Consider the following 24,373-nt stretch of genomic DNA (forward strand, 5'->3'; position numbering starts at 1 on the left):
TAATGACACTGTCATAATAAGGCTGGAACTTTGGTAAATAAACAACACTACTGTAGGCAGTCAACTATTTGGTGCTTACCTGAAGCACTCATGGATCCACAGTCTTGTCATGCTGTTTTTGGTGTCATGGTAAAGTGGGTCAGCTCTTAGCAGACCCTGAAACACCTGAAGGTGTGGAACAGGAAAAAAGACATCAATGTGTCATTCAACATAGTACAAATAGCCTTCAGTTAATTTCAAGAAAATACATCACCATAGCCAGTTACACTATTACCAAGGCTCCAGTTGTATTTTCTTCAAAATATGCGCTGTGGGTATAGCTGTATCCATCTAACCACGATTTATGCATTATTGTATACAGTACCTTAGAGATATCCCTGAGGTTGAAGACGTAGTGTATCTTGGCTGGAGTGGGAAGAAAGCGAGCTGAAACAGCTTCGTACAGTTCTAAGGTGGCCTGAGTCAGAACCTGTCCAATGGGCTTCATCTCCTCCCTAAACTCCTGGAGCTTTTGGCCGATCATGGTACCGTAAATCTGCTTGATCTGGGACTCCTGCATGCAGAGAAGACAACTCTGTTCAACTATAGTACATTTTGTAAATGATACTGCCATGTCAATAAGACACACATATCCAAAGTTGTACTGGTCAAGAGAAAGAAAAACAGAATGGGGACTCTTTCATACAATCATAATCTCCTGGGTGTTGGATATGAGAGTTATGATAATAATCATAATCAGGATAATTCCTGTATGGTGAGATGAGAAGTGGATGACAAAAGGTGATAAAGATAATGAAATTTCTGACAGGTGGAAGACTACCAGGATCAACCTTGCTGAGATACACAGAAATTGTTGGATGATAGAAGAAGGAAAGAGACAGATAAAGAAAAAGAGCATATTTAATATATTTCAGTGACTGTTTAAGTAATACTATAGCTATTTTACATGTATGCTTCACTGGTAAAAGAAAATGAGAGGAAAAATAATCAGCAGGACTTACAATAGGGAAGGTCATGTTGATGAGGTTGAATTGACTCTGTAAGCGGCCAGAAATGTGAGTCCTCCCTCCGCCGGGAGGCCCCATGGACGCCAACAAGAACATGTCCTAAGAAAGCAGATGCAGTTTGGTGACTTCTACTCATCACAAATCTATTAAACATATTTCACATGTAAAGCTTTTGTCCCACATACTCCATAAAAGAATGGAAATTAAGAGGTAATTGCAGAGGAGGCAGAGAAGAAGAAGGCAGAAAAATGTTAATCTCACACATGCCTATAAACAGACCTCAGTTCACTGTTTTTTCTTACCTTTACACACTTTTGGGACTGTTTCTGGTGGTCATACCAGAAGCCATAGTCGATCCAGAGGCGCAGCAATTCAAGCGGGGGTTGGGAGCCAAAGAGGTCGTGAGCAGGCATGTTGAGATCGTCCAGGAAGCACAACAGCCGCTTGCCACCAGCTGGCACAAACTCGTCTTTGGTTCTCTTCTCTACGCAGCTCTCCACGATGGACTGGATGTTATTAGAGGTGGTCTGGACAGAGATGGAGAGAGAGACAAAGATACAGAAAAGATGATATGATTTGAATGGTATGTTCCATCTTGTACCTTGAAATGCTTCATATGTTATGAATCAATGGAAACAATGTAACAATAAAATTCAGCAGTGAAAGCATTCAAAAAGTGAATGTGAGAACAATAGCGTAGGTGATGATTAGACTAATGTGGCGTGTTAGCGTGAAATGGCAACATCTGCATGTGTGTATAGTATTCTCTATGTGAAAATATAGAGAGGAAAAACTTTACCAAGTGATATTAACAACCTGTTGCTGGTGATGAATGTATTATGGGCCGTACTACCGACTTTGTCATACTAACACAGACTCTGATATGATAACTACTGTCAATATAAACAACTGTTTTATTGTTTTTTGTCTATTCCTTTTATTAGAATTCAGAAATCTTGCAATAGAGAAGAAAATAGAAAAAAAAAACTGCCTGAAGTGGAGGCCCGCAACTTGCACTGAAGAGTTGAGAATATTTTAACTTCAATGTAAGAGCAAAAACTGCTAGAATAAACAACATGCTACATTTTTACAGGGTGAAATCTCTGGCAGTATGCTGGCTGGGATGAAGCCCTTGTGCAGTGATCAAAAAAAAAAAAACACAGCGTGACTTAACAGTCAAATTGCAAATAATACAAGTTGTCTTGGCAAAATTTCATACAGGTCACTCAATGTTAGGTTATTTCATATGCTGTTAATTAATCTATTTATTTTTGCACATTTCCCACCACTTTGGCAGTTGATATTTTCATCTGCCGGACAATTACACACGATACTGCCAAAAAGCCGGCATATACCAGCTAATGTAGACCCTGATGGGTAGTATATAGACAAGCATGCGAGCAACTTTGTTCAGGATGCAACCGGTTGAATACATGAATGCGTTAATTCAAAAACAAGTATATCTCTGGCCTAATGGAGGCAATAATCACCATCATCCCTGGCTCTCTTGTTGGCCTTCATCACTGCTATCAAGCACTGATATCTGTCTTGGAACCACACAGCACTTTACTCCTAATTGTAGTGAAGCTGAGATGGAGGCCATTCAAAGCCATGACGTGCTGGGGTGGAGGCAGTTACACTCTCACACGGAAACATGCACAAGCATATGAACACCAAACACCTATGGCCAGATGCGCAAAATTCTGTTTTATAAATCTGAGTCATTGAGGAAACGGATGCATGTGCACACGCCTCATTTCCACTCTCACGATTATTCATAAAAGTTTGAACAAACAACCTTCAACATCCGTATGTATATGGATGCGTACTCTACCACTCATTAGAACCGAAGAGCAGAAAGTGATAAGTGCAATACAGTTTAGCCAACTGTTTCATCAGCAATTCAACAGCATCAGTGCAGCTGTCATTAGATACAACGGCAGCCTTATGAGCAACTTTGGCTATTTGTAGCAGTGTGCCCAAACATGTACCTGTAAACTATCACCATCAACTGCAGCTAGCTCTAGATACGGATGGTCTGAAGTCCCAAAACCAAATGCAACTTCACCAGTTAGCAAACGTATTTCAATAAGGATAGAAGAACAAGAACAAAGACCAGGCACAGACAAACACAGAACATGCAAAGCCACCAACCTGTGAAGACATGTTGACAGTGAGGGCAGCCCAACTGCTGTCTAATCCATGCAGGACACTCTGGGCCACTGAAGTTTTACCAGTGCCCACTGGCCCAGTCAGTAGCACTGGGTACTGACCCAGCACCAGAGCCTTCACCAGGAAGTTGTAGCGAACTGTGTCCACTGTAGGAATCATAATCTTATAGAAAGGACCTCTGCAGGAGAGGGCAGACAGAGATATACAGATGTATTGTAGATCAGCATTAAGTTATATTATCTATCTTAACTGAACTGGTAGAAAGTCAAATGGATAAAACATCCACACACTGACACATATGTGTGTACAACAGCTAATGTCATTTACTTACTTGGCATTGTAGCGCCAGCCCTTTGACAGCTTATCTTCAAAAGACACCCAGGTTTTTTTCTTGGTGTCAACATAGTACTCATAAACCGTGTCCTGAAAATGTTTATATCACAAGTTCAGAGAATGTCAGACATATACATCCAGCTTGCTGATGAAAGTGGCATACAGTGTTATCTCTCATTAGTATTATACCAGTGTTGCATTTAAAATGCGTAAATCAATCCTACCATGATTTGCAATTGAAGCATCTACACATCATATTGATTTACTGCAGTTTAATAGACACTGTAATGACTTTGTCTTATGGTACCATTTGGCACAAAATGGGACACTCTTTCTAAAGTCTTTCAGCAGACATAAAAATTAATAGCCTTGTTAGCCTTACTTGTCTAATTTGATTATTTTGTTTGTTTTTTTGGAAAACATAGTCGAGCCACAGCAGTTGTAACCTACAGCTTACTTAACACTAAACACTGGTCTTACAAGAAACCTAGTGACGGATGAGAGAGAGATTGCAATTTGAGTGACTTTGTATACTATAAATGTGTCAACAAGTATTATATTCTACAGAGGACCTTGGTGGGGAAGTTGCATCCCATCTCCTTCAGAAAGTTGTCAATCCTCTTGCGTCCATCCTCGTCAACAGAAGCACAGATGGACCAGATGAGGCTGAAGATGAACCAGAGCTCCACCATCCTACCTAAGTTCTCTGTGTCCGAAGTATTCACCTTGAGTTACAGAGAGAATTACGTTGTTTTTTACACTGGGGCTATTAAAGAGATTTAATCACTGATGACATGGGGCCAAGATGGATAATGTTTTTCTTACAATTAGTAACAAATCTTTTACATTAAATTCCATTAAGGATCAACATTTGAAGTGCTGGAAAATGGTTGCCCATAGGTGGGATTACAATGTGCAGTGGAGGTTATAGATTGCACTCTAGTTGTCATACCCCATTGCTGGATGTGGCCAGGGAGTCATAGAGGCGGCAGAGAGAGGTTACTCCATTGAGCTCAGTGATGGGGATCAGCTCCTTACAGTTGCTCTTCTTAAAGTTCAGTGTGCTCTCTACATACTTCTCAAACAGACACTTTAAATGGTCCGCTTCGGCCTGTGGAGAAATTCAGCAATGGGGGGGATCAATAGATGTAGATGGAAGACAGAGGGTTCCACAAAATGGGGATCATTCATAAAGGTTTTTTATGCCCCTCTAATAAATGTGTTCTTAAAAAACAAGTTAATAAAGAGTTATTATGAGTGGGTGCATTGTACCTTTGGACGCTTGTCTAGCCAGGACTGAAAAAAAGGCTGCCATCCCAGATCAGCGTACTCATTGTAGACAATCCCACAGCGAGACACTGTTGCTGGAGAGGCCATTTCCAGGTTCTCCACTTCAAACAGCAGAGACACCTATGAAAAAAGGATTTACATATAGTTGTTGTCACTGTGACTGTTTGACTGTACATGGTTCACAACAGTACAGAAATATATAGTAATTAATTTTTGTTTTGTGTTAACGTTGTTTATATGGGAACATGAACAACATTTCATTATACCAGATTGCTGCTTTTGCAAAGAAACAGCAACATTAATTTACTCTAAACAATGAATTTTGAGTCAGCATGTAGTAATAGGTAAATAATATTCAAAGTGCCTTTCTCTTCAATCAAGTAAAGCACACAAACAGGGTTATTATTTGTTGGTTGTCACTTTGTCCCATTTCTTGTGTAAGCCAGCTAAATGGCTCAAGCTGCCTGAATGCTCTGGCTCCCTCTCAGTTTTTAGATATTAATCTTACTCTGTCTTTGTGCTTTGCCTTTGTCGAATTAACTACACAAAAACCATAACAGCCCAGATGGTTTCCTTTTAGTATTTGCCTGAAACAAAAAACATTTTCGTCATTGTATTGTTCCATTTGGAGAGATGTGAAAGTTGGCAATGCCTAGTTTGCAGTTGTTTCAAAACATATGAATTATGTCGACTTAAAATAATGTACACATGTTCCAACAATAAAAACTTGTTTTGATGGAGATCTTGAACTATAATGCGAGGAATTGCCCAGCTGATTGATGGCTTGATAGATTTCAGTATTGGCTGTACTTACCTGTTCAGGCATGTAGATTCTCTCACCGTTGATGAGCGTGAGCACCTTGTTGTCGTCCATAACGGAGTTCATACTCTCTATCCACAGCGTGTCAACAGGCCCATCAAACACAATCCACTTCTCATCTGGTTTCTCATCTGAGAATAGAAGGCAGAATGAAGGTGTGAAAGAAAACATTAAGTGACATAGAGTATGGATAAAGTATTGGCTCATTATATTGTTTCAAATCGATTGCAAGGCCCTGAATTGAATCACAATTGTATCATGGCAGACTTTTTGATATCTGCAAATGTCACATTGTTTTCCAAGTATTGAAATAATATTGTATCAAGATGAAACAGGTGAAAGCATTTGGATTTTTTTAAACAAGGCTTTTGAATTATTAAAGGCTCTTTAAGATAAAATAAAATGTGACTCAGTTGAGCTGAAGTGGAAAAATGGGAATATGGTATAGCCAGAAGAAGAATCATCAGACCCTAGTATGTTTTCACTTATACCACATGTAGTATGTACAGCAGTGAGTGTTTTTAGTGTCAGCACCTGCGCAGGCCGATCGCATGAGAGAGGACAGCACTCCGTCAGCCCATTCATTGGTGGAAAGGTCAGTCTCTCCATACAGCTCTCCCAGACTCATTGCCTTAGGGTTCAGAGGATACTCCTGTTGTTCCAGGAGGAATGAAAAAGAGAAGAAAATAAAAAGATGACAAAAGTGCACTGTAACGGCAGATCATATTTACTGAAGACTGTCAAGGATAAGTACATGTTTTAGGGTGTGTACTGTGTACTAAAACCTTGGTTACACATGCTGCTTGATTCAGTTATAAGAGAGAGCAGAAACAAAACAAACATATCTGTGATTCTGGCTGTTTTGAAAGAGCTCTTTTTATAAACTAAGTATTGCCGGATGAAAACAGTAAACATGTCAACTAAAGCAGTCACCTAATCTAAGACTGTCTCTGTGTGCAAATACAAAGAATAAATAAATAATAGAAAATTGGGGAAAGGCAGACAGTAGAATAGTTGTAACGCTTTGTATTGTGGTGGCAAGTGTGCCAAGATATGTGAGTCCTCTACAGCCAGCAAAAATGTTAAACAGATTTTTTCCAACATAATGTTGCTCATAATGTGCCCCTTGATTGCCTGATTTACTCATGACTTTCTCTAATAAAGTTGGAGCACTTCATGACCTGAAAAAGACCTATTTGTGGAGAATTGACTGCATGGAACACAACAACACTCAAAGTTACTTGTGGATAAAACAGCAGTACTAGCCAATATTGCCTATACATTGTATTGTTTTCCATCCACACCCACCTTTACCAGCTGGAAGCCAGGCTCTCCCTTGTGGTGCAGGGCAGTGAGGGCCCTCTGCAGGGTTTTCCAGGTCACGCTCTTTGCACTGCCTGTCTTGCCCACCAGCATGGAGCAGTGCCAAGAGTTTCTCGTCTCATAAAGCTGGATGACTTTGGTCATGGTGAAAGGAGTCACCTGCAAACCGCTCTGATAAAGCTCCATCGTTATAGCCTCCTTCAACTGCAACAAAGTGACAGCAAAAGACTTTAGTTATGAAGGTGATGCTTTGAGTGATATTATAAATATGTAGAAAATGATGATACATCGACCACGATGTAACAGGGTCAGGTTGAATTATGTTTACCAACAACATGTGTGTGCTGGGCATGTGATGATGCATATCTGTATAATTAATTATATAATAAATATTAATATATTTATTTGCAAACAAGAGAGACAGAGAGACGATGGTTATACATCAGGTTTAATGACAGTAGTTGTAGTCTAAATATGCTGAGCATTCTAGTTTTAGCGTTGCTTAGAGCTGTTTATAATATGTTGGTGCTGTAATGAACATTAAGAGGAGCTGACAGCTCTCAGGACAACCTCTGAGGCAAATGAACTGCAATTGAACTGTACTTACCTGTGAATCTATTTGAACAGAGGGATAATCAATGAACACAGTCTTACAGTCAGAGTTGACATAACTAAACACAACTTTAGTTATAACACAAAGAATGCTGACCTCAACTGCTGACCCACCTGTCCATAATCTGTAACTGGTGTTTCAACACCCGGGAACAAGTCCTGGACGATCCCATCAAATAGTGGAAGGTCCGTCGAGGTCAGTTTAGCAGTGTTCATGTCCTTAATAGCCATGAGCAGTATCTGAGCACAGAGATACAAAAGCACACGAATACACTTCCTATTTAAGAGTTTAGTTCATTTGAAAGGAAAGGAAAGTTGGTAGTCTATTCAAATGTGTGTGTGATTGTTCTCATCTGATTTGACATTATAGTGGCTTGGGTTCACATTTCAGCTTTACAGGCATAGACACTTCTTGCTCTCCCTGTGACATTCTTTTGTAGTATGAAATTCCTTCTTATATAGACCAAATCACAATGATTGTATACACTTACTTCCAGGTTAAAAACCGTCTGCATCAGGCACTAGTTTATATGCAATTTAATTCTCTTTTGTGCTTTCCACACTGAACTTTGCTCTAGGCTGAGGGAGCTGTTAACCCCAGGCTAAGAAAGCTTTCACACTGGCACCTGCAAGGCTTTTTTTAGCCTTTTTTTTAAATCATGTTTTTTCAAAACATATACCACAAATTCATCTAAAATGCATGTTTGATGCTCTCACATCTCAGTTATCACAACATTTTCACGCAAGTGAATTTAAAGACTTAATCTACCGAAATGTTGATGAACAAGCCCTCAGCAAGTTCTGTGTGAGAGAGAGTGAGACAAAGATAGAGACAAAGACCCACTTCTTCATCAGGAACTTTGGGGAAAGAGCTGCGTTTATTTCCAGCACAACGGAGCAAGGAGATGAGAGCGCGCAGGCCAAAGTCATAGTGGTCCTGGTTAGATAGCTGCTGCGCTGCTAGTGAGTACAGGGTGAACACCTTCTTCGCCAGGGGCTATGAGGACAAAGACAGAGAAAGAGTGAGAGTGATGCAGAGTAACATACAGACACAGAGAGAAGAGGGAAAAACAAAGGACAGAGGGAGAAGATGAGCCAGGGTGATTGAGCATTGAATGTCGCTGCTGCTTGTGTTAAATAACCTCAAAAGCACTTTTTGTACTACAGGTGAATAGTAAAAAAATAAACGTAAACGTAAAACAATTTAAGTATAGATACCAGTTATTACAGAGCAGCAAGCAGCAAACACACCTAAACAATTCAGTATTAACTATGGCAGAAAATGTGTCTTCATCTAAGAACGCATGTCAGTGTTTAACCCTGACAATAAGACCAAGACTAACCTTACTTAGATGTTTTTCTCCTCTCATCTGTTTAATTTTTTCCAGCACATGTCCAGTACAACTTTTAATTGAGTGGTAGTACCTTGGGCTTGTTGAATCCCTCTGCAAACAGCATGATCATAGCAATTTGAGTGGAGTCTGGCACCACCATGGAGACAGGTCTGAACATGGACTTGAGGTTGTCCGGAAGCTCAGTATGACCAGCATAACCTAGGGGGAAAAAAAAAAAGGAGAGGGAAGATGACAATTCCAAACACCAAAAGAGCTAATTATAACAGGTTTTCATTACAAAAATAATCTGTTCCCCGAAAATGTTTCTATTTCCGCAACATCCCAAATCTGTCAAGTTATATGCTCAGTATGGTTCAATGTCTGTATGTCCACGGCAACATAAAATGTAGTGTGTGCATTGCACATTAGCATTGACTTACCAGGATTCATGGTGACAAAGATGCCACATGAGTCGACCAGAGGTATGTGCTGTCCTTCTAAATGGAACTTGCATTGTCTAGATGAGAGGGCAGACAGGATGGAGAGGATCTGCTGGGCCACTACTGACAACACCTCAACGTTGATACGGTTGAACGCATCGAAGCACCCCCATACTCCAGTCTGTTCAGTGTGGACATAATGAAATATATACATATACAAATATAAATATATAATATATACATATACATTTGAAAGTCCAATTACATAAATTTAAAAAAATAAATAAATCCAACTAACTATAAAGCAGAGCTGTGCACACACATGATCCCTCTCACGTGATCTCATAGGAAAGCAGACATAAACGAAACAGAAACCCTGCTTCGCGTCGGGGGTTCCATACAACCTGTTGGGGTTTATTTCTCCATAACAACCTCAGAACTATACATTATCCCTTACATAACAAACATGTTGATAATTTGGGTGGTGCCGATGACTCAGTGAGCATTTCAGGAGGCTGAAGACTGGATCTGTAGACCCCTCACATTACCAGATCGTCTGTGCCAAACAGCATGTTTTGAACAGACACTGCACTTGTGTCCTTAACACAGTCTTGTTGACTGTTGTTGATCATCATAAACTGTACATGGTGAACACACAGAGAGAAAGAGAGAGAACGACCACTAACTATCCCAGAAAAGGTTTAAATAAAAGTGTAAAAAGTGTTTTTGATCTTGGCTCGCATGACAGCAGTGTTTCAATGATTGTGTCGTAAATGCCATCTGGAACACACACCCACTCATGTATCTAGCCATAATGAACAGCATATTCAGTCACAAGTAATCCTTTAAAGATATAAAACTACTGTTGTGCCTCTTGTTATGTAGGTTGATATCATCATCACTTTTGTGATAATAACTATAGCTGGCATCGCCATCATGATGTCTTTTCTTTCCTACCTGTGCCAGGCCAGAGAACATGCGTCCCATGGATTTGTAGTCCAGTCTTTCAGAGCAGTTGACAACAATGACATGCATGCCCAGAGCTTTGCCCAAGTCCTTTACTGTCTCTGTCTTCCCAGTACCAGCTGGGCCCTTAGGACAGCCCCCACGATGGAGATGGAGCGCTGTGGTCAGGGTCATGTAACACCTGAACAAAGTCAAACATGCTCATTTATTGTACAGAAAAAACATGTAGAAAGGAAAAATCATTATATAAATAAAAATATGATCTAGTTGGTGCACTAATTGACTGAGTGACTGATTGTGACCTGTCAGTAAGTGGAGTGATAACGAGCCGTCCAGAGTTGCCCAGGTACTCATAGCCATAAGTGAAACATGCGTTGGTCTGTCGGACTATGCAATCATCCTAATGAAAAAACAAAAAACAAAACAAAACATGAATTAAAAAAAGTTTAGTGGAGGTTCTCTTGGTCTCGTTCTAACTCATCTCATCTCAGCTCAGCTCAGCTCAACTCAAGTTGATCATAGCTTGACCATCAGAACATACCTTCTCAGAGTAGAGTCTCAGCTGGCAGAGCCACTCAAAGGCATTTGCATCATTGCAGCCTGCCTTAACCAGCTTAGCAATGACATCCCGAGCATGAACATCCACCGTGACCAGCGCTATGAGCTTCAGACGCAGAACTTTGGACAGTTTGCCACGGATGATCTCTGAATAGCACTGAAGTGTGGAGGCCTGAGAAACAAAGACAGTGTTAGCAAAAGACCTCCAGGTATTGATTAAAAGGAACTTTTTCTATGAGTTTTGCCCTTTCGTACACACATAAAATGGCGTTGTAGGTCACTGAAGAAGGAACTTTTGGAAAACTCCTTGCAGGGTGAAGAAACCGAGGAACACTGTTCTCTGTGTTTATGTCGAGATGGACAGAGATTGCGATTTTTGGAAAAAAAAGGTGACACCCATACCCACTTCTTAATTTGGGCCTTATCAGTGTATGAAGTATTGTAGGCAAATGTGAACTCAGTGTAAGTGCTTTGGTATTGTGGAGTATTTAAGTTTGTACATTGATGGAATCGGTGTTATATTGTCTACATTTAGAAGGATACAAATGGACACTGAAATACAGTGATGATAAAGACAGACACATTGGCTGCTGACAATGTTTTGCAGACAAAATAGGATTATCCAGGAAGATTAAGTGCAGTCACTGTTTCGTCTGTGTTGGACTGGACAGAGATTAAATGAATCTGAAATGGTGCTAAAACACTCGTTTAGATGGAGATTGTTTTCTTCAAACTCTATTTCCAAAAATACCTGTGTACATGTGGACTACACCTTAACAAAATTATGTTGGCTATCTATGGTTCTGAAAATGTAAACACACACAGATGACACAATACACATTTTACATGCTGGACAACGAGCATTGCTGTATAGAGACAAAAAAAGTCTAGTGAAATGACAAAAGTCCATCAAACCTTTTTCTTCTTTACAGACTTAAGGGAGGACTCAGCTCTCTCCTTGCTGGTACTGAGAGACTGAGTAACGTCACTGGTCCACTGGATCTGACTGGCTGTGATCAGCATCTAAAACAGGAGGAATGCACACTTAAGGAAAACTGAATCCGTTAATTTTAAGAACATTGCAAATTTATTTTCATCTGATTTTAACATTAAAAGTTTCCAAGTTTATTCTCTATAAACTCCACAAGCAGAAGAAAATTCTATACATTTGATATCAGGCAATACAGCTTGTGTACCTTAAAGCAAAATATTACTGCAATTACTGCAACAACCAATGACCTGGATCGAGTAAACGTTTAGTTGAGTTGGTATTTGTAAAAAAAATTGTTGCGATTACACACTAGTTTTCAAATTGGGAAATCCATTTGCACTGCTTTGACACACAGCTTGTTTCCCATGACCAACACTCACTGCTAAAGCAGAATAGGCATATAAAGAGGGAAAAGACAATTTTACCTGTCCTGGCCATGCTTTGACCCATTTGTCTCTCTGTCCTGATGTCTTCTTCAGAGCAGAAAGGCAATTTTTCAGCTGTATCTTTAGTGTAGCACGCATGCTCTCCTCAACATCACACAGCCAAACCTACATACACACATAATAAAGTGGTGCTTACATTTGCCATCATAACACAGCCTTGCCTGTACCATCATAACTACACAGTTTAATCCGTATAACAGTCTTATAGCCATGACCATTATCATAATCATCGCTGCCGTACCTCCACAGATCTGTCAAGCATCACTTGTTCGTTGAAATCAATATACTCCCCATCAGCAGAGAACATCCCGAGAGCGATTGGCGTAGGCGTAGTGACCACCTACAGAAGACATACATACACAGTGACATCTTTCTGTATGTACTGGTCCATCCCAAATTCAATACAGTGTTTTGAGGTCCATATTTTAAGGCCAATCCATACTGAATGTTTGATACAGAGTCAAGCAATAAATATAGCAAAATTTAACCCAATCGCTGTAGCCTTCACAAGCTTTTGGAGATAAATGCTAACATCTAAGATTAGTAAAGAATAATACATACTAGTCACTTAGCACAAGGTTCAATTTAAAAAGTTGTGTCTGTAGCACGTAATGTGGTTCCATATTATTAAATAAGATTGCATGTACCAGTGGATTTCACATCTTATTATGTCTTGTTTTGTACTGAATCCTGATCAAACTCTGATCTGATATTTACTTAATATATATATTTAAGTATTTAATATTTATTTAAAAGTACTTTTTATTTAGATTCCCTACTTATGCAAAGTAGACTACATTGACACAAATATTATTATTCTGTTGTCCATCATGACAATTCCATGAGTAGTAAAAAATAATTGTTGGACGTCTTTCCTCAAGGTGCTAATTCTGTCATGTTTCCAGGTGTATCAAGCTGTGTCTTGTTTTGTCTCATTTGTTACATCTTGCTTCACTAAATAAAGGCAAAAATGATATCCTATATTTTGTGTCGTATCACACCCATAAAGTAGAGGACTGTTAGAGTGAAACTTGCTGCAAGAACATCAGGTAAAGAAACACTAGTCATGTAAAACTATAATTTTTAGTAATCTGATCTTGACTAAATAGGCTTAAATGACTCTTTCTCAGCAATAGTGTAGCCACTGGCCACTGAGTGTATGTGTGCCTGTGATTCCCTGCCTCCTCAATACGCAGGCTCCTGATGTTGCCAAAACACTTCTTCAGGTAGGGCTGCATGGCTTCTGGGTTCTTTGACTGCCCGAGGATCTCCACCAAATCCTCATTGGACAGGAAGTAGAATCTTGGGAAAATCTGCCTCTTGGTCTCCAGGTACATGTCGAGGGCTTTCTGGATCTCCTCCAGCTTGGTGCTCATCTGTGCCAGCTCCTCCAGCAAGCCTAAAAAGGGAGAGGATTTATGCTGATATGTAACATATAATAACATCTATTTTATTCATAAATAAGAAGTCTATTTAGGCCAATATCAGCATTACAGGTTTGCTTCTTAACACAATAAAATGTTGGTAATTTCTTCACTCCAAATGACAGGTAGAATCTGCATCTGACATTAAAGATATGGATTTAACATGGAACACATTTCAAAACAGCTGTAGACCCATCACACTATAACTAGAAGAAAAAAAAGACATCTTAACATTAGAAAACACAACACAAATTTAAGACTCATATAGAGGCCCTGAATACACAAAATTTGAATAATATATATTTTTTCTTTGTTTCTATGCTATCTAAGGTGTGACTCCATGAACAGTCATGATAATAAATAGTTCTTTAAACTGGCAAGAGACAACATTTTTGCTTTAACTTATCATTCTGAAAACATAATCAGTAAACACCAATTGCGCAGTGTAATAGTTATAAAAAAATAAATAAAAAGAATTACACCATCAACACATAGATATATTTCCAATAGACCTTGCTTTCACTGTGCTATGTGGCCTGCCACCAGGCTGCATTTTTTTTTTGTAAAAATGAAGGTCACACTACATACGGAGGAAAGACATCTGCTATTACGCAAACAAAAGAGGGAGAAGCATTGTTTTCCCCGGTCACTATCCCCAGGTAACTGTGGAACAACTGGAATAACTGTTGAAACTCTACACTACAAAAGAAAAAGAACCCTGCTGATGAAGGAGGCAAAGAAAGTGAAATAGCAGATGATAGAAATTGAGGTTCTTTTCTTGAGGATGGACATTCACTCGATGGAGAGCGCTGGTGTTTTGTCAAAGGCTGTGATGGATCAGTAAGTAACAAAATCTTCCGAACTATTAATACAATCATCAATTTACTCCGCCTTCCATCACACTGACATCGGGGTTTCTAGATCAAATTGGGATTTTTATTGCTGTTTTTTGTTTTGGACAGTGGCTAGGCCAAGACAGCATTAGCCAGTGCTAATGCTGTCTTGGCAGTAATACAACAGGGAAACGCCAGGAGGGGGAATTTGAAAAGTTGTCTGTCTCCGCTTTAAACATAAAGTATACAGTATGTACTGTACTGTACATACTTGGGTGGTGTGTTCCCTGCAAGGCGTTGTTATCCTTCTGGAGTCGGCCCATGGTGGTCTTCCAACTAGAACTAGTGTCTTCAAACTCTTTGCACTCATGAGGCAGCTGCTCCCGGATGTCCTTATCTTGAAAAATGTTCTGGAGCAATGAAAAAAAAAGGAAGAAATATGGAGAGTTTCAGAAAAAAACTCCTACTTTTATCTATTTACTTGCGCTCTACATAAGTAAATGCGGCATAACACTTAGTCTTATGTGTCAAGTCTATTTTTCTCTGTTTTACAAAGTAACAACAGTGATTGTTTACAACCCATAACGTCTCACAATCTTAAAACAAATGTATATGTGGTATTGACCTGCATCCCTTAGAACTAATGTATGCCTGTTCTTGTTCGTGTCCATTCTAAAACTTGATAAAAATAAAAAAAAAATAAGAAAAGGAGCATATCTTTTCCTGTGTAAAATGGATAACTGGAAAGGCAGCTGAACTGCCTCCTGTGCAGAGATGATTTTGTAGGAAATGAGAATTGTCTGTCAGTGAAACATGAATAAAACGCGTCCTGTGTAGACACAGACGGAGCACCGAAGATGCTGCTGCTCTGCACTGTTACACTGAAAAGCAACAATATAGCCAACAGGGGGTGCCATACTGTGTGTGTATTGTGCCAGAATTAGAAACAATTAAACTACATGTCTACTGACAAGAACTATCATCAAAAGACCACAACACATAATAAATGCACACTCCACGATGAATATTCACAGACAATAATGAAAAGCCAATCATAAAGCAATGAATACCCATGTATAATAATGAATCCTATGAGATAGTAAAATACATGAGTGTGTTTCCTGTACCTTCAGAGAAATCCACTGATGCTGTAGAGTGAGGATAATCTCGATGACTTCCTGCACCTGGGACAGCTGACGTTCCCAGCAATCTACCTCCTGCTCAAAGGCTTTGACAAACCGAGATGCCTTCATTGTGGACAGAATAACCTGGTTGTCCTCCAGGGCCTGGAAAACCTCCTCTGTACTCCTGGGAGAGACAGAGAGGGAGAATGAAGCATGACTGCTGATGATTGCTTATCATGGTTTTTACAGCAGAAAAAGTAGAAGAAGAATCTGTTTATAAAGTAAACCAGCACAGTTTAATGTAATCCAGTGTACTGTACCAGTTGTTGAGGCTGTAGTTATTGTTCCATTTTTTGACTGCATACAATTCAGGTGTTTGTAGTCCCCTTATTCATAATCATTACTTGACTGAATATGATGAAGGCACATAATTTATGAAAAAAAAAATCTGAAGGGATAATTTGAGCTTGTAAAAACCTAACAAGGCAAAATGTCAAATTCATTTTCCATTTGTTAACAATAATACTATGAAGGTGGATAATGTTTATTTGTTGCCCTTTGCCTTAGGCTGAAAAAAACTGTAAAACAAAGCAGTGCTGATCAAATATTAACCGAGATCTTGGTCATCATCTACTTCTCATCTAAAAAAAATTCAGAAACATATTTTTGTGGGATTTTTTTCCACCTCTTTATTTATGGGTAATTTCTAAAAATATCTTATTTATACATGTTTGATTATATTTTTATGTTTGGTAACATTTCTCTGTATCTTTCGTTTGGGCCAGTAGCTGACTGTAGTCTTCATCCCTCTGTTGAATCAGTGGCAATTGCTTGGACTGCTAAATAGACTTGGACTGCTAAATAAATTTTTTAGCCAGGCTGTTACTCACCTAACTGTTCTGCTCACTCATCTCTAACTACAAACAAGCACAATCACTCCCTGTTCCTGACTTCTCCAACAAGGCTTTAAACAGATCATTCAGGCATCAGCTTCATAAATGCCCTTGGTACAGCTATGCTGCACTGTATTGTTAGGATTTTACTACAGAAACAAGTCTTGCTTTTAACTTGGTGTGGAACAGAAACTGGTGGAGTCCACCTTTTTGCATGTTATTGAATATGGAGATGTGTTGCATATGTTTTATCTGATTATTTGAGTGTGCTTTGTCTGTTAATTTGCTGTTGTAACTCTGTGTTGCTGCCATTCTTGGCCAGGGCTCCTTTGTAAAAGAGATATGTGATTTCAATGGGACTTACCTGGTTAAAAAAAAGGCCAAATTTAAAAAAAAAAGGCTACCAAGGCTGTGGGATCAAGTGACGGAAAACAAAAATCTATGACAATAAGTTGTTTCAGCCTGGGTTACATTATTGATTCTCAAACCCTCAACCCAAAAGCTTTCTCACCTCAGCCAGTAGTGGCCTTTAGTTTCATATGGTGCTATGTCCAGGAACGTTTCCGCCCATGTTGTCGTCATTTCCTCCAGGCTCTTAAATATCCAACACAAAAAGTAATGTCAACAGACAGAAGACAGAAGAGGTGGCAAAATTTCTATTCTATTCTTTTTTTCCCCACAAGCTAAATATGTTACATTTTCATGATTGTTTGTTTAATGACCTGAAACCATAAATCTAAGCTTTGAGTTCTAAAGCTTGCATAGATCAGAGATGCTTTTTTTTTCACCCTACACAGTACAAATTGTCTTGTATTTTGTTAAGTATAAGTCTATACTGTGCTTCTTTTTATGTTATTCTAAAATTCCTAAAGTTCCTTTTCTTTAATTTCCTTGGATGTATGTGTAAGGGCTATTACAGCAGTATACCGCACTTACAAACATGCCAACTTCCTAGGCGAGACCCTGTTTAAAATGAATGGAGGCAAAAGAAAACTACAAAAATGCCAACTGAGCATCAGTCTAGACAAGAGGAAGAGACTTGACCTTTTCAATAGAGAGTTCATTGCTGGCAGCTCCAGAGATCTCACAGATCTTCTCAGCATATTTGTCGAGGCCCAGAAATATGATCTTCTCCAGGGTGAATTCACTGCTGGTTGGGTCAAAATAGCAAGACAGCTCTTCGTAGATCTGCGCCCAGTGCCTGAAAGAAAGGTGGCATTGGAAGCATGGTTTGTCTTGCAAAGGTCATGGGTGTATTTATCGGCTCCAGCTGTGATGAAAACACAACACCCAGGTGGACGCAGACTTGTTCATACGGTTCATGAAAAAAAGCACCTATACATGCTAATTTTGGTGTTAAAGTACTACTAGTCTCAAATTACCCAGACGATTGACAGAAGAAAAAAAAAAGGGTGAATAGTAACACCTTCCAGTCAAGTCAAGTCAATTTAATCTGTATATCCCAAAATCACCACTCACCATTTGCTTAAATAAGCAGAACAGTACTTGAGTAAACTGTACTTATTTCATCACTGGTTGTTCAAAGTTTTGACACAAAGAGTTTCATTTTTACTCAAATGAATATCATTTATCGATCTCCTTGATTTCTAATAATCGGTATGGGTATCGGCCCTGAAAAAGCCATATCGGTCAACCCCCGATTTATACGTATATACTGTATATTTAGACTGCTCACCTACATCATAACCGCACATGTTGTTTGTACAGATTTGAATGCAAACATGACCTTCTTACTGTGTACTAAATGCCTTTCTTATTGACTGTGGCAACAGGGACAAACCATCTGTACACCCCGCTTGGAATTGAGCTAAAGACAATAATTAGGGGAAACACAAATGGGAAGAAGACCTTGGAAAGAAAGCAGCAGAAGAGACTCCCAGAACAGCAGACTGGATTAACCATAGTGTTACAGGCCTCATGTTATGTTCATATTATGTTTGTTTGCCTGCTTGTGCTTTTGTTTTTGTCCAGGCCCTCTCACTTCCTGGTGCTGATTGTGGTCACATGGCCCCCTGCTTAAAAGAGCAGGCCACACCTCCTTCCCTCTCTCTCTCACACTGCCACTGACAGCAGGCCATGCTGCAGCATCCCTGGCTGTCCATCCCTTTGTTCTGTTTTCTGTTGTTTTCTAGCCTTAATAAACCACCTTGCACTTAGTTTTGTCTCTCTTGTCCCATTGTGTTGCTTCCCTGGAGCCGGGGATGTAACAATAGTAATATGCTTATTCTACTGTGTGTGACTTAACATGCTTTATGTCCACCCTTTTAGTCAACAAAAAAAGCGTGCATAACATTTATCTCATCTAAAATTGGTCTTCTCAATAAGGATGTTAAAACATTAACCACTGTTTAACTATTTGACAGGTATTTCTTATTCATGTTCCTGCTATGTCTTGTACATTGTGCCTATTGCAAGACAATAGTTGCAAGATATACTGACAAGTAAATTCATGCATTTATTTTGGTTTCAAACAGTACCTGTCTCTCATGGCTGGGTTCCTCAGATCAGCGATGAGAGGGATGATTTGCTTGAACTGATCAGTCTTGCTCTTGGTGAAATGTACTATTTCCCACTTCTTATCCTGCAATCGACAAATATCAGGTCCTCACTACTGTGTCGTGTAAATGGGAGAGCAACTTAGGGTTCACATTGGGGGGGCTGTGCCTTTGATGGTATTAGCAATTACTTTTGTGCATCCTGAGAGAAAGCTATACACTGTAAAAGGCATTTAAGGCAGAATTTGTGGATCTGAAGCTAAGATTACTGTAAGATTACTGTGTCCACTAAGATAATGCAACCGTTGTAGCTGTTAGTATGTGTTCTTTCTACACACACCATCACCAGGTTACAGCTTCCAGATAGTACAGAATGGATTGAATTGATCATTTGGGCATTTCTGTACAATTTACTTGAATGAAACAAACCAAAGCTGACACTAGTAATATATTAAAGCTTGTAGCAGGATGCCAAAATCTGCAGCTATTTAATGATTCTGTGTGGCAGAACTGACCTTAAGTTCTCTCTGGAGTTCATGGATTTTTTTGAACATGTCCTGCACTGTGCTCTCCATGCCCTCTGCCTGTAATGTGGCAAACTGACCACCCTTCCAGACATCCCAGTTGGCATTCCAGTCCTGTGTAATCCCCCAGACCTGCTGCAGGTGGTCTATGTCCTGTACAAAACATACAGGCACAAACACTTTTATTAAATTCACCTTGCATTACTCGAGCATCTGCAAGAAAAAACATGTCTTTAAAATCCATCACAAAATCTTAGGTTTAACCTGAGATGGATTCTGCGTCAATCATACTGTATCATCAAATTAAGGCTGTCACGATACCATATTCTCACTTCAGGATTGTCATGGCCTAAAGGATCCGTGATATTGATGTTATCACTAAGAACATTTTTAAAAAATGATATGTCAAATTAATTTTTACCCGTGTTTATTGCGTGTTTTGTATCTTTTTTTGGCAAATGAATTACACTTAAAATGCAAGTGTGAGGAGTTGGAGGAGTGTCTATAACCAAATCTGCACAAAAGTTTACAAAAAGTACTATTATACTGAATACTCCATTTTCTGTTTATGGCGGGTAACAAGCCGATTTAAGAGGGGATGTGTTATAACACAATATCAATATTTCATTTTTTAATATCACATTTATCGTCAATATCTGAATACTGTGACACCCCTCAATCAAAAACTTTTAAAACTGCCCAAAAAAGCTTATAACCTGCTTGTATCATCCACACACGTTGAGCCAGTTCCTCACAAACACAATTCCCACAGAAACCTTCTCTAGGTTACGTTGAGTCTGCATACAATTATGGCATTACAACAGTATGTTAAGACTATGAGCCTAGTGCTGTGTCAGACCTTCTCCAGCATCTGGATGGTTTTGAATGGAGGCCATTCTATTTTGAAGAATTCCAGCCCCTGAAGGATGGTGCGCTCTTCCTGTCTTAGAGCCTCCAGTTGGATGCGATGGCCTGCTATTTCCTCTAAGGCGAACAAAGTGCTCAGCTGACTGGAAAACGGCCCTGGATATGAGAATGTAGGGAGATACACACATAAGTGAAAAAGCAATCATCCAAACCATGGATTGTCAACTAACAACTTTGTCAAATATATATAGTAAAAAGAACATACTAAACAAAAACAAAACACAGGTCATCTCTCCCAACACACTCAGATTGGAATAGGGGGTGCAACCATTACAGACGTCACTTTTAACAACGGTTTATAATGTCATGGTTTTGTCTCCGTGAATGCTCAGCTACACAGCGTTTCTCTTCTCACTCTCAAAAGAGGAACATTATGTTTTTTTTCTATGAACAGCAGCTGTACAGTACAGTTGCTGGTGAACTGGCAGACAACAGGAAGGACAAAGAGAAACATGGTGCACCATCTTAAAATGGCATGCTACAACAAGTTCAGGTAAGCAAAGTCACACATGTTGTTACGAGCGTGACTCCCCTCATTTGTGTTTGAATGGGGGTTTATATGTTGTGGGGTCAAAATACAATAAAAACGTTCATTAAAAATGCTCATGTGATTTCACACATCTGCAGTGTTGTGAAATAAATGAATCCATTATAATCCATGAAACCAGCCCTTTTCCTCAGACTATAATCATACCATCAAAAACGTATATATTGTATATAATAGTTGCATCCCTTGTTGGTATATGCCTTGAGAATCAGAAGATTGGTTCCAAAGATTCTACCAAAGTAAATTCAGTAACATATGTTGTGTAATCTGTCTGGCTAAATTAGACAATTGTGAGTAGAGTTGTTATGCTGCTTTGTGGAAATATTTAAATTTACAGGTCTACAGATCTACATTAAATGTTACCAAGAACCTTTGTTTGTCAGGTATTTACTTGACGACGTAAAGTGTATAAGCAAAAAACGGATAATGAGTGTTACAGAGAGACTATGTGTGACCTGCTCTATTGAAGTCCGTAAAAGCGCTGTGGCTCTTCTTCTTGAGCTCCTTAGCCGAAAGGATGAGGTTGTCCTTGAACTTCACCTTCTGTTTCTGCAGCATGATGTCACTGTCAATCAACAGCTGTTGGAACCACACCCACCTCTCATTCAGCATCTCACGCATTTTGTGCACCTGTGGGTGAACCAAGTGGCACGATTGGAATAATGATGACATTGTTTATGTGTTTATGTGTTTATGTGTAGATATACAGCACTTTCACTTGGCTGTATATTTGTTTGTCTTTATACATGAGCGAGGTACTTACATCTTGTTCCACGTCAACGTCATATTTGTCCAGGACAGCAAACTGATCATGGATGAGAGGAATCTGAACCTTTGTCTTAGTCAAATCACCCTGGAGAGTCTCCAAGAGTTTCAGGCTCTCACGAAGCTCCGGCAGTGTCTGGGGGGGTTGTTTCAGCCTAAACACACACATACAGACAAAACAACAATGTGTCACACAACCTTTGGCAGAATACGTATCTCAAGTTCAAAAGCTTCTTCCTGTATCTTCCCATCTCTTCTTCCCCTAATGACTAAAGAGATCATGATAGATTAAATCGATATTTTTTCTTTCTTTTTTTACCTAAATTCATCATGTTGTCACTTGACTTACAAACCACCTACAACAACCGTAACACATGGACCCCGATGAGAACATGAGCTCCTTGAGTCCTTCTGTCTGTAATGAACACATGAAAATTCAGCCCAAAATAAAGTCCTTTCACTTGAATCCCCACCTGTTGCCATTGTCTTGCATTGAGGCATGAAGTTCTTTTAGACGGGTGCTGGCTATGTGGCTGAGCAGCTGAGTTAACTTGGTCTGCCAGTCACTGCAGTGCTGCACCAAGGAGGACTTAAGTTTTGAACAGTCCAGCATGACGAAGCCGATGTTCAGTAGCGTCTCTTCCAGTTGAACACTGTTGACCTTTTCTGTGTACCTGGAGGGTGAATCAGAGAATGGACAGAACACAAGAGCAGAGGAGAGAGATGAATGCTTCTGCATGCTTCATCTTGGCAAACAACAGATTTTAGAGAATGTCTTCAGACAGAATAAAGTTAAAGGGTTTCCACTTAGGGAATGGAAACAAACAAAAACAAACACAATCAGGATATCAGTCTGTGTGGATGTTTAGAAATAAGTTTTTTGATCAACAGTGCCTGTGTATATCTGCATCGAAAGTCGTGACTGGTGGGTTTAGTCTCTGGTAACGTTGTATAAAGGAGTCCTTGTTGATCTCCCAGATATCTCTGTATTTGTCCCAGTTCTTCAGAGAGGCCTGCAGGTGGCTGACATTGGCTGTCATCCCTGAGGAAAGAGCAGCCTGAATCTTCCGTATCTCCTCGTCTTGCTCTGAAGGATCAAAAAGGACTCAGGTGATAACAGGGACAAAGACTAGAAGCACAGAAAGATAGACATGGTCACATCTAAAGCTGATTTCATATACACATCAGGCCCACATTTGCTCAGCGCCCAGTATAAACAGCTCAGGTGTACACACTAGTACTCTCTCTCGAAAAATGGAAAAAAGATTGGTGAAAAAAGCTTGCAATAAAACGAAAGACACGTTTACAAAACAAAAAATTGTTCTAACCTATATTGATGTGTATGGGATTCCCCTGTGGTTGTTTGCCAGGGTGAAGTTCAGCCAGTCGTTTAAATTCTGAGATGGTGTTGATGAGCTGAGGCAAAATGTTCACAATCTCAGCAAGCTTTGCAAGCGCGGGGGAGAACTCGACCTGTCAAAACAGACACACACACACATGCACACACAAACATACCGACACTCAGCTTGACACAAGAGGGGGGAGCAGAACTTAAACTTGCAGCACAATGATAGGACGGATGACTATATGCGTGCATCTGAGTAAGAATAAGTAAGACTAAGTCAGCATATGTGGACAATTCCCTAACACATGCAGACATATTTGAACACTGTATAAACACATCACTATCATGTTACTGAGAGGGTTGCTGGTACCTTTGGTGTGGTTTGAGGAGTTGCCCGGTGCAGTGTTACCAGAACTTTAAACAAGGGATTGGGTGATTGGGTGGTCTTGCTGTCTCCATTGATTGCCATGGAGAGTTTCATCATGGAGTTCTTGATGTTGATCCTTAGAGCTTTCTCCACCAAATGGTCCACCCTCTCTGTGAAGGTCACCCAGTGCTCCTGGACCTTTAACACCATGGTAAAAATTTACACACATGACAAGGAGGTGCAAATTTGGGCTGTGCCTGTTTAATTAAGATCAGAGGGCTTAGTAAATCTGTCTCTCAATAAGAAAAGTCACTACCGAATAGATACGGCTGCTGATTACAATCTTTGCTGTCTTGGTTGTGCAAGCAGTAGTTGAGAAAGTTTAAAATCCCAACATTTTCAATTTATTAAATTTTTTTGTGTTTAACGAGTTTAAACACTGGTTAAACAACTTATGTGGGTCAATACTTGTCTATTGTAACCAATTTTTGGACTACTTTAAACTTCATCTCCAGGAAAAGAACTGAACTAATATGCACTTAACAGTTGCACCTGAAAAATCTTGCTTCTCTATCCTCTAAGCTTTTGGCTCATCCTTGCATACTTAGCACAATGTAGGGCTGCACGAAATGGTTAAAAAATTATATATCATATTTTGACAGATATTGCAATTGCAATATGATTCATGATTAATGGGAATTATCATTTTTTTGTGTCACAATCTTCATTTTCACCAGAAAAAAAAGTACAATCATGACGGTTCGATAATTGTTGACATATTTTACCTTCATCAAAAGATTGCAGCCTCTTGCGATT

At 39.5% G+C, this 24,373-nt stretch overlaps 1 protein-coding gene across 1 annotated transcript in view; it reads right to left on the minus strand.

Annotated features, from left to right (window-relative positions):
* The window catches only part of LOC311261286 (dynein axonemal heavy chain 2-like), a 49,471-nt gene that overhangs the window by 19,342 nt on the left and 5,756 nt on the right, over nucleotides 1–24,373 (minus strand). The window contains exons 10-45 of the mRNA XM_084359785.1: nucleotides 23,561–23,755; nucleotides 23,174–23,318; nucleotides 22,740–22,932; nucleotides 22,319–22,519; nucleotides 21,844–22,000; nucleotides 21,536–21,710; nucleotides 20,466–20,629; nucleotides 19,598–19,759; nucleotides 19,065–19,168; nucleotides 17,611–17,767; nucleotides 17,078–17,160; nucleotides 15,677–15,857; nucleotides 14,821–14,959; nucleotides 13,474–13,691; nucleotides 12,534–12,632; nucleotides 12,272–12,397; nucleotides 11,771–11,878; nucleotides 10,839–11,027; nucleotides 10,600–10,697; nucleotides 10,289–10,478; nucleotides 9,332–9,512; nucleotides 8,983–9,110; nucleotides 8,402–8,554; nucleotides 7,672–7,797; nucleotides 6,931–7,149; nucleotides 6,157–6,274; nucleotides 5,617–5,753; nucleotides 4,785–4,922; nucleotides 4,465–4,623; nucleotides 4,085–4,237; nucleotides 3,511–3,602; nucleotides 3,162–3,357; nucleotides 1,310–1,534; nucleotides 1,002–1,106; nucleotides 365–553; nucleotides 80–165 (exon numbers count right to left, since the gene is read on the minus strand). Of these exons, the coding sequence (XP_084215911.1) occupies nucleotides 80–165; nucleotides 365–553; nucleotides 1,002–1,106; nucleotides 1,310–1,534; nucleotides 3,162–3,357; nucleotides 3,511–3,602; nucleotides 4,085–4,237; nucleotides 4,465–4,623; nucleotides 4,785–4,922; nucleotides 5,617–5,753; nucleotides 6,157–6,274; nucleotides 6,931–7,149; nucleotides 7,672–7,797; nucleotides 8,402–8,554; nucleotides 8,983–9,110; nucleotides 9,332–9,512; nucleotides 10,289–10,478; nucleotides 10,600–10,697; nucleotides 10,839–11,027; nucleotides 11,771–11,878; nucleotides 12,272–12,397; nucleotides 12,534–12,632; nucleotides 13,474–13,691; nucleotides 14,821–14,959; nucleotides 15,677–15,857; nucleotides 17,078–17,160; nucleotides 17,611–17,767; nucleotides 19,065–19,168; nucleotides 19,598–19,759; nucleotides 20,466–20,629; nucleotides 21,536–21,710; nucleotides 21,844–22,000; nucleotides 22,319–22,519; nucleotides 22,740–22,932; nucleotides 23,174–23,318; nucleotides 23,561–23,755 (5,489 nt within the window). The remainder of the gene's footprint in view (nucleotides 1–79; nucleotides 166–364; nucleotides 554–1,001; nucleotides 1,107–1,309; nucleotides 1,535–3,161; nucleotides 3,358–3,510; nucleotides 3,603–4,084; nucleotides 4,238–4,464; nucleotides 4,624–4,784; nucleotides 4,923–5,616; nucleotides 5,754–6,156; nucleotides 6,275–6,930; nucleotides 7,150–7,671; nucleotides 7,798–8,401; nucleotides 8,555–8,982; nucleotides 9,111–9,331; nucleotides 9,513–10,288; nucleotides 10,479–10,599; nucleotides 10,698–10,838; nucleotides 11,028–11,770; nucleotides 11,879–12,271; nucleotides 12,398–12,533; nucleotides 12,633–13,473; nucleotides 13,692–14,820; nucleotides 14,960–15,676; nucleotides 15,858–17,077; nucleotides 17,161–17,610; nucleotides 17,768–19,064; nucleotides 19,169–19,597; nucleotides 19,760–20,465; nucleotides 20,630–21,535; nucleotides 21,711–21,843; nucleotides 22,001–22,318; nucleotides 22,520–22,739; nucleotides 22,933–23,173; nucleotides 23,319–23,560; nucleotides 23,756–24,373) is intronic.

The sequence above is a fragment of the Pagrus pagrus genome (assembly GCF_965226575.1).
Source record: "Pagrus pagrus genome assembly, chromosome: 8".
In the NCBI taxonomy this organism is placed as follows: Eukaryota; Metazoa; Chordata; class Actinopteri; order Spariformes; family Sparidae; genus Pagrus; species Pagrus pagrus.